The sequence below is a fragment of the Fonticula alba genome (genome assembly GCF_000388065.1).
Source record: "Fonticula alba strain ATCC 38817 unplaced genomic scaffold supercont2.5, whole genome shotgun sequence".
NCBI classification, from domain to species: domain Eukaryota; order Rotosphaerida; family Fonticulaceae; genus Fonticula; species Fonticula alba.
In genome coordinates this window covers 1,689,382-1,697,456 of record NW_009242975.1, presented here as the reverse complement: position 1 = coordinate 1,697,456, position 8,075 = coordinate 1,689,382, and the positions used below count along the sequence as shown (strand labels likewise).

At 64.9% G+C, this 8,075-nt stretch overlaps 3 protein-coding genes across 4 annotated transcripts in view; 1 reads left to right on the top strand and 2 right to left on the bottom strand.

Annotated features, from left to right (window-relative positions):
- Nucleotides 1-224: 224 nt before the first annotated feature.
- Nucleotides 225-2,788, bottom strand: H696_03538 (hypothetical protein). The gene is made up of 10 exons (XM_009497407.1): nt 2,596-2,788; nt 2,352-2,524; nt 2,117-2,223; nt 1,876-2,001; nt 1,700-1,760; nt 1,293-1,545; nt 1,124-1,207; nt 942-1,018; nt 636-722; nt 225-525 (listed from the first exon to the last, which is right to left on the bottom strand). The coding sequence occupies exons 1-10, from the start codon at nt 2,729-2,731 to the stop codon at nt 247-249; spliced, it is 1,383 nt and encodes a 460-aa protein (XP_009495682.1). The 5' UTR covers nt 2,732-2,788; the 3' UTR covers nt 225-246.
- Nucleotides 2,789-4,526: 1,738 nt separating this feature from the next.
- On the top strand, nt 4,527-6,516 carry H696_03537. 2 transcript variants are annotated; one of them, XM_009497406.1, is made up of 3 exons: nt 4,527-4,602; nt 5,284-5,423; nt 5,825-6,516. In XM_009497406.1, the coding sequence occupies exons 1-3, from the start codon at nt 4,600-4,602 to the stop codon at nt 6,051-6,053; spliced, it is 372 nt and encodes a 123-aa protein (XP_009495681.1). In that variant the 5' UTR covers nt 4,527-4,599; the 3' UTR covers nt 6,054-6,516. The 2 variants fall into 2 exon arrangements, with proteins under 2 accessions (XP_009495681.1, XP_009495680.1); XM_009497405.1 differs by lacking the exon at nt 4,527-4,602 and adding an exon at nt 4,872-5,138.
- A 1,091-nt stretch (nt 6,517-7,607) lies between these two features.
- Nucleotides 7,608-8,075, bottom strand: part of H696_03536 (hypothetical protein) — a 1,513-nt gene continuing 1,045 nt past the window's right edge. The window contains exons 5-6 of the mRNA XM_009497404.1: nt 7,959-8,031; nt 7,608-7,800 (exon numbers count right to left, since the gene is read on the bottom strand). Coding sequence (XP_009495679.1) covers nt 7,682-7,800; nt 7,959-8,031 — 192 coding nt within the window. The 3' untranslated portion in view covers nt 7,608-7,681. The remainder of the gene's footprint in view (nt 7,801-7,958; nt 8,032-8,075) is intronic.

Sequence of the window (8,075 nt, the reverse complement as noted above, 5' to 3'; positions counted from 1 at the left end):
CCCCCCCCCCCCCCCCAGGGGGACCAATGACTGGGGCGGGACAGCCAAGAAGGGAGCTTCCGGAAGGGCCCACACAACAAAGCACACCGATGCCCGTGCGTAAGCACACACACACGCTCACGCACACACACACACACACATAAACGCATGCGGGGCGGGCGCAAGCCCCCGCACACCGCGACCGGGTGCCACCAACGCAGGCTCGCATGGTGCAATCACGTGCATTGAACAAAGGTTGGCAGTATATTAAGGGGATTGCATTGGCAGCTGATCGGCGCCGGACTGGTGCTTGGCCAGGGCCAGGACGAAGGGCAGCAGCTCGCGCCCGGGGAAGCGCCCGAGGACCCCCTGCCCGGCAGAGACCTCGTCAAATCGGCACACGCCATCCCAGAGGGTGTCGGGACACGGGCTCGAGCCGGAGGCCGGGAGTCCGGCCACAGGAGTCACAGCCACTGGGACCGGCTCAGCAGTATGGTCGCCATACATCACAGGGGTCGAGTGGTCGCCGGTGACAACGACAAAATACTGCCGAGGTGGGAGGGAGGAGAGGGGGGGGGGAGGGGCGGAGAATGGGGTAAGTGATCGGGCAGGGAATCAAGGACCGCTGACAGTCGTGTGGTGATGGTACTGCATACCTTTTCGTTGGGCCGCTCGGCCTCCAGCTTCTGGAGGCCAGCGATCAGCTTGCCAAGGGCATGGTCCAAGCGCTCCAGAAGTGCGATCTGCGAACAGGGCGAAGGACGGCGTGTGGGGCAGAGAGAGGGAGAGAGGGAGAGAGAGAGAGAGAGAGAGAGAGAGAGAGAGAGAGAGAGAGGCCTCGCGGGTGAGTCGCGGGGACAGGGGAGAGGGATGCATATGCACAGGGAGAGGAGGAAGAAAGATAGATGGGAGATGTGGGTGCGTGAAGTCGCGCGCGATGGAAGGAGGCAGGAAAGACGCACACGCATCGAGACATTGAAGTCGTGGCCCGAATCATCAATGCCCTTGACGTGCATGAAGGCCAGCGAGTATTCAGGGCCTGGGCGGGCAGGAGGCGAGGGGTCAGGCCAAAGGACTAGAGGCATAGCCTGGGCGGAAACAGCGAGAGATTGGCGAGTCGGCGCAGGATGTGGCGAAGCCATACGTGCAATGTTGTCCAGGACGGCCTGGCACTTGGCGCTGTAGTCGCTGTGGTAATCACCGGTAGCGCCGGCGACCGGGATGACGTCTTTGGAGGAGGGAAGGACAGGAGCAGGGTCAGTGCCAGGGCCACGAGCAGATCGACAGGACCGACCGGCGGGGCCGCCACGCACCAAGACCAACGTTTATCCCGATGCCGGCGATAATGCAGGTGGGCGCAATGGCGAACCCACGGATTGGGGCACCAGCGATGGTCGGCTTCCCCGGGGTGTCGAAGGTCGTGCCCAGTGCCGGGAGATCCAGACGGACACCACAGCCACGCAGGAGCACACAATTGGCAGCTGGAAGACCCTGCTCGGCGCGCAGGCGGTTGTGGGGGTGGGCGCTGAGGATGCACGTGAACTCGTCGGACAACTGTGCAATCACCTTCGGTGCACGGGGGGGGGGGGGGGGGGGGGGGGGGGGGGGGGGGGGGGGGGGGGGGGGGGGGGGGGGGGGGGGGGGGGGGGGGAGGACACAGGGCGCGAGAGTCAGTCCGGGCGACGATCCCGCGGCCCGGGAGAAGGCGGGTGAGGCGAACCTTGGAAGTATACTCCGCGCTGCGACTCCCATCGAGAGGCCGGCACTTAACCAGGGGCAGGCTATGCAATGGCGAAACAGGTATCAGTTAGACCCGAAGGAGGGGGAGGAGAGAGGGGGGGGGGGGGAGAGACGGGAGGAGGCGAAAGCCAGGGCCAGTAATGCGGGCCGGCGTACTTGTCCCGAAGCGGATCGGTGCCGCTGATGGCGTCACTGAGTCCCGGGCCGCTGAGGACCACGCCGCAGCGGTGCTCTGTGGCATAGCGGACCCTGACACGGATATCGGGGAAGTCAGGCAGGACACTGGTGCCCAGGGCCGAACAGCGATAGGTCGGGTCAGAGGAGGGGGGCCACTTGGAAGGGCGCTGTGTGGATAGACAGTGGGAGGGGGGAGGTTTGGCGGCAGGGAGAAACGCACACGCCGTCCAGCGCTTGGCAGAGGATCGGCCCGGCCTCCTCGAAATTCCGGTCAGCACGACGGCTGGTCACAATGCCGGTGGATAGATCGCGAATGGCGAAATTACTCTGTTGGAAGAGGGAGGGAGGAGGAGGGCCAATCGGTGCGACAGCTTAGTTGTGGCCAGAAGCAGGGCGGGGGAGTGCAGAAGGACAGGCGCGTAGGGAAGAGGGGAGAGGGGCCACAGGAGGCGTACCTTGAAGGCAATGTCGCCCGGGGCCATGTCCAGACCGGCGCCCATGCTCTCGAAGGCGCCGCGACCGCGATACCACACGCGCGGGTTGTAGCCCAGGAGGTTCAGATGGGCAGTGTCACTACCACAGGCGAGACCCGCCTCGACTGGGTCGATCAGGCCATTAAGACCATGCCCTATGTGCGTTCGGAGGGTCAGTCAGTGACAGGGCGCGGTGGGCGGCGAGGGGGCGGCGAGGGTGACCCACGTGCGAGGCAGTCGAGGTTCGGCTTGTCAGCGGCCTGAAGGCAAGTTCGGTCGCCCAGGGAGGCGACCGGCAGGTCGCCCACACCATCGATCAAGACCCAGACGACCTTGGCGGTCGGGGCGGTGGAGCCGGACATGTTTTCGGAGATGGGCCGCGGCGCAAATAGTGCGTGCAGGAGGCGGAGGGGGGGAGGGGGGGGCGGGCGGCCGAGAGTAGGCTGGCGGCGATGGCAGGGGCGGTGATGGTGGGTGATCACAGCGGGGTGCCCTCGGTGCTGGCGCTCCTGCGGCCCTTTTCACCAGGTCGGTATTCTGGGGTGCGCGGGAGGGGAGGGGGGGGGGGGGGGGCGGAGGCCAGCCATCGTCCCTCAAGGGCGACCCAGGACGTCGCCACCATCTTCCCCGCCCCCTGCCGCTCTGCCTCCAGCTCCCCCCTCGAAGACTGGGCAATGGTCTGTGTCTGGGCCCTTGCGCTGCTGTGTGTTTCCTGTGGCTGCCTGGCACTGGTGCCGAGGGGGCGACTCGGGGCGGTCCTTCCCCGCCCGCCTCCCACCATAGTTGAGAGCCACCAACGGAGATGGCCAAGTCGGAGCTACCGGATTGCTGAAAATTGCCGGAGGAAGATCACACCAAAAAGGCAATCTTTTTTATGTTACTCAATACATATGTCGGATGTCCCCAATATCTGGGCGTCGTTCTGGAGTCCAGAACTGGTTGCCAAATCGGCCAGCCGCGAAAGGCGGGGTGTACGCGCGCGCGTGTGTGTGTGTGTGTGTGACTATGGGGTCTCTCAGGCGACTTCACTTCGAAAGTGTCCCTCATGGTGCGCCGCACGCGCCGACTGTGGGCGCCATGAGCGGGGAGCCACCGGCACATTTGCACGTCCGTGTGCTTGCGAAAGAGTGGGTAGATCAGCAATGTTCGTAGGGGACGGGCCTGACGCGGGTCCTTGGGTTTGTTTCCCTGTCCTCTCCATGGTGGGGCGGACCCATGGCAGTGGGGGGGCAGCCACGCTGCGCGTCGCGCCAATCCACACATGCGCCTGTATGCGAGAGGTGCGCACCCCCGCCTGCATTTTTTTCCCGCCCCCCACCCAGGGCACAAGTGCAAACATCCATAGCTATCGGGGTCATTCTTTCCAACAGGGCTCCCCGTTCTGGTGGGGGGGGGGGGGGGGGGCCGGGGGGGGGGGCTCCAATTGCGCGATCTACTGCACCCCCGGCGACAGGTCCTCGGCTTCGAAGTGGAGCTCGACGTCAGGCGGCAGTGGACGCTGGGAGAACAGGCCCATGCCAGCGTGCAAGAAGCGCGCCCGGGTCTCTCCCGCTCTCTGGAGCTTCTGGATAGAGCAGAAGTGGGCTCCGACAGCAAGACTATGAAGGGGGGGGGGGGGGCGGGGGGGTTTTCTCCCTGCTGTGGCGCGGCTTCCTCCGACTGGGTGTCCCTTTCCGGGAGAGGTGGTCGGTGGGGAAGGGCAGGGGGACGGCCTCGCTGCCCTCCGGTGCCCCCTCTCTGTGTAGCCGGCCCTCCCCTGGCTCCGGCCCGGCCCCGGGTCAGGGTGGTCTGTGGCGCGCTTGCGCGTGCGCGCGCCCGTCACCTGGCGGTGTGTGCCATGGGGCGCTGTGTGTCCCCCTGTTCGCGCGGAGGAGGTATCGGCGCCTCGACCCAGCTGTCCCCCCCGCCCCCGCCTCCGAGGGAGTGTGAGGGAGGGGGGAGCCTTGCGGACAGTCAAATACGGAGAGAAATGCCCGAGTACAGAGCGGGCGCGTGTGCGCGGGAATGTAAACGCGTGTAAGCAGGGGGGGGGGGTGGGGCGGGGGGGGGTGGGGGAGGCAGGGGCGAAGGTCCCCCCTCCCCCCACCTTTGGAGCATGGTGGGCACTTTCTTCACTCCCGGGGGGGGGGGGGGCGATGGATTCAAGGGATACCCTGGTGCACCAGAGACTCGCCCCAGAAGACTGTCTCTAGTTGTTTTGGTTCTTTTTCCTCGACTACAAACAGCAAAGATGGTACCCCCCCTTTGCTCTCGCCCTCCCCTCCCTCCCTCCCCCTCCCCTCTTTGCCCCCACCCCTCCCCTCCTGTCCCACCCCCGCCCGGCGCACGGCGGCCCCCCGTCACGACGGCGTCCCCTCTCTCCTCCCCCGTCCTCTCGGCAAAGTCTCGTCCGGACCTCTCCTGTGCATGCATCGGCGGCGTGCGCTGCACCGTACTCCAGCGCGACAGACCTCGGCACGCGCGCGCGCCCTGCTCATGCCGGCGTGCGTGGATGTGTGTGTGTGTGTGCGCGCGCGCGCGCGCGTCGGTTGCGCCGATGTTTCCTTGTCGGCCGTCGGTCCTCCCACTGTGCAGCATGCAACCTTGCGCGTTGCGCGGCCCCCTTCTCCCGGAGACGTGCTCGATTGGATGAGGTTTGGAGTTTTGCCGCGCGCACGAGCGGCGAGAGGGGACCCCTCAGTCGGATGTCTCTTTGAGATGCATGCATCCGATGCGTGTGGATGGAGCCCCGCACCAGCGCGGTGTCGGACAGGGGGTCGGAGACGGCGTGTATCTCCCTTCGGCGGTTGTCTCCCCGAAAACTTCCCTCTCCCCGCCCCACCGTAGCCATGCCTTTCCCTGTTGAAAGCTCCCCACTAACTTCTCACCAACTTCCGTGCTTCGTGTCCTTCCCCACCCACCCACCCCTCACCAGTCCCAGCAGAACTCCGCCAAGGCCCTCCGCTCTCTCGATAAGGACCAGCTCCAGAAGGAGCTGGAGATCGCCAAGAAGGAGCTCGCTCGCTTCCGCGTCTCCAAGGTCGCCGGTACCGGTACCCTCGGTGTCCACGACATGTGCGTCTCCATTGTTCTTGGTTTTGGCATCCGCACTCGCGCCCTCGCACTGCTGCCCTCGGCTCCCCTCCTCTGCATCCCTCTCTTCTCCCAAGCCCGCCTCTCGCTCTCCGTCATTTGCGCGGGCGAAAGCGGCTACTGTTGTTTCGCATATTCTCGCGCGGGGGTGGCTTGGCAAGGGGGGAGAGAAGTGCAGCCGGCGGGAGAGGGCATTTTTCTGGCTGGCACCTCATGGCGCCGCGCGCTCCCCTCCGGCCTCTCCATACGGCCCCGAAGCTTGCTCCTAACATGTCGTCCTTGTATTCCCTCCTTTTCTCCCCCGCTGTCCCTGCTCCCGGTCCCCCTGTCGCGCCCTTCTCCTTTCCCTCTCTCTCCCCCCCTCTCTCTTGGCCTTTTCTCAGTCTCACTGCCCGCAAGAACATTGCTCGCATCAACACTGTCATCACCCAGAACATCCGCGCCTCCACCCGCAAGGCTTTCCTCGGCAAGCGCATGCCCCACGATCTCCGTGCCAAGAAGACCCGCGCCATCCGCCGTGCTCTCCCCGCTCACCTTAAGGAGAAGAAGACCCTGCGCGCCCAGAAGAAGGCTGCCCACTTCGGCCAGCGCCTGTACGCCCTCAAGGCTTAAGTGCGCCTCCCCGTCCTTTTTCCTTTTCTCCTCGGAGGCCTAGTTTCGGCCGCGGACGAGAGCCACACGCGCGTGCGCGAGAGAGGTGTCTCGTGCGCGCCTGTGCAGGATCTGGTTCCCGGTGTACGCAATACAACAACAGCGACTACTTGGAGGAGAGAGTATACCGGCCAGGCCGGGCCCCCGGGGGGGGGGAGGCGGGGGGGGCATGTGTGTGGCGTGCGTCGCGTGGCAGTGTCTTGTGGCCCTGTTGCCGTCGTGCGTGCGCGCGCCTCCCTCCTCCCCCCTGCCGCGCCCTTCCGGGCTTCCCCCTTCTCTCTCTCTCTCGTACGTTTGCTGGCTGGCGTTCTCCTTCTCTCCATGGCCGGCGGTGGCGCGTGCTCGCGCTCTCTCATCTCGTGTCACGCGCGTGTGTCTCTCCCGTTCCAAAATACATCCTCCATCTATGCGATAAACACATATATTCCCCCTCCTCCGTCTCGTCATTCATTTGCCTCTCTCCTGAGGGGCGGGCGTGCGCGCGCCACCCCTGTGTGTGTATAGGGCCTTTTTTTCCTTCCGCGTGTGGCCTATTGTTTGCACCACCGAGAGTCCAGCTGGTGTTTTCCTCCCCTTCTCTTTCTCTCTCCTCACCAAAGGACCACGGAAGACATGGATCTCCCCGTTCTTGGCGTATTCCTCCTTCTGGTGCGCGGCTCCCTTTTTGCCAGCCAATGGCACCCCGGCCGGGGAGGAGGGGGACCAAGGAGAACCACCAGCCAGAACCGCGTCCCAGAACATGGACGGGGCGACGTGCACCTGTGGCCAAGCGAGATGACGGTCCACCCCCCGACCAGATTACTGGTACCGCCTTCACAGAGTGCTGCAGTTCTAGCATTTCACAGTCCAGGTCGGTGGCCCCGATGCCCAGGCGCCGGCCGGTGCCAGGCCGCCCTTTCCCGTGAGTGAGCCCAAACCACCACGCTGGAGGCGCAAGGGCGTGCTTGGCCTTTCTCCGCCCCTCCCTGTCCCCGGGGATTTCTGGCCACCCCAGAGGATGGGCTTGCACAAAGACCCGGGCGGAGCACCACTCCCGGATCCCAATTAACACACACATCGGCAGGACCATCGAGGTTTGGTTCTTAACAGTAAATTGCTTATGGTGTTCAGAAGTAACTCAGAATCGGAGAGGCGCCCCTTGCGAAAGGCGTGCAAGGGAGTTTGTTGTCAGTTAACACCGCCGGCTGGCTGACTGCCTGGCCGGCTAGACGCCCCGCCCCCCCCCCCCCTGTGCCTGCCTCCGTGTGACCGGGTCGTCGGCCGGCGCGAGAGTCGCCATGATCGACCTGTCGCCATCATGCGGCCGGGCGCAGGTGTTGAGCATGGTCGTGATAGGGCCCTGCCGGTGTCGGATGCAAAAGGCCACCGGAACCTGTGCATTTTTTTGTATTTGTGCTGAGGAAGAGCACACCGCCCGTCGGGTGGCGTCGGCCTCCATCAGGTCCAGAGAGGATGGCAGGAGGAGACCATCATCTTTTCACATCACGGTTGCGCCGCACGGATGAACATGCGCATGTGTATGTGTGTGTGTGTGTGTGTCTGTTTGGGCATGCGCATGCGCGCGGCAGCTCGGCTTGCAACCTGGCATCTCAAAGCTTCTGCGGCTTGATGCCCTTCTGCTGGCAGTCGGCAATCACCTGCGGGTCATTGGGATCGCACAGACCGAAGAACTCCAGCATCTCCTTCTGGGGCTTGTCATTCGAGGCAACTGGTGGCAGGTCACATCCACGGGGGCCAGGGCGAGAGAGGGGGTCAGTCTCAGGCGGGGACACGGGTGGTGGTAGTGGCGAGGGCGTGGCGAGCTTGCAAGGGATTTGCGCGTGCATATCCACGCCTGGCGTCATGGGCTCATGCGCTCCGACGTACAGTAGAGGATGTGGTCGGCCATGAGCTGCAGGCTGAAGGACAGGAGGGGGGCAATGTCCAGGAAGTTGGCGACCTGGCGATGGGCAAAGGCATGCGGGGGGGGGGGGGGGAAAATAT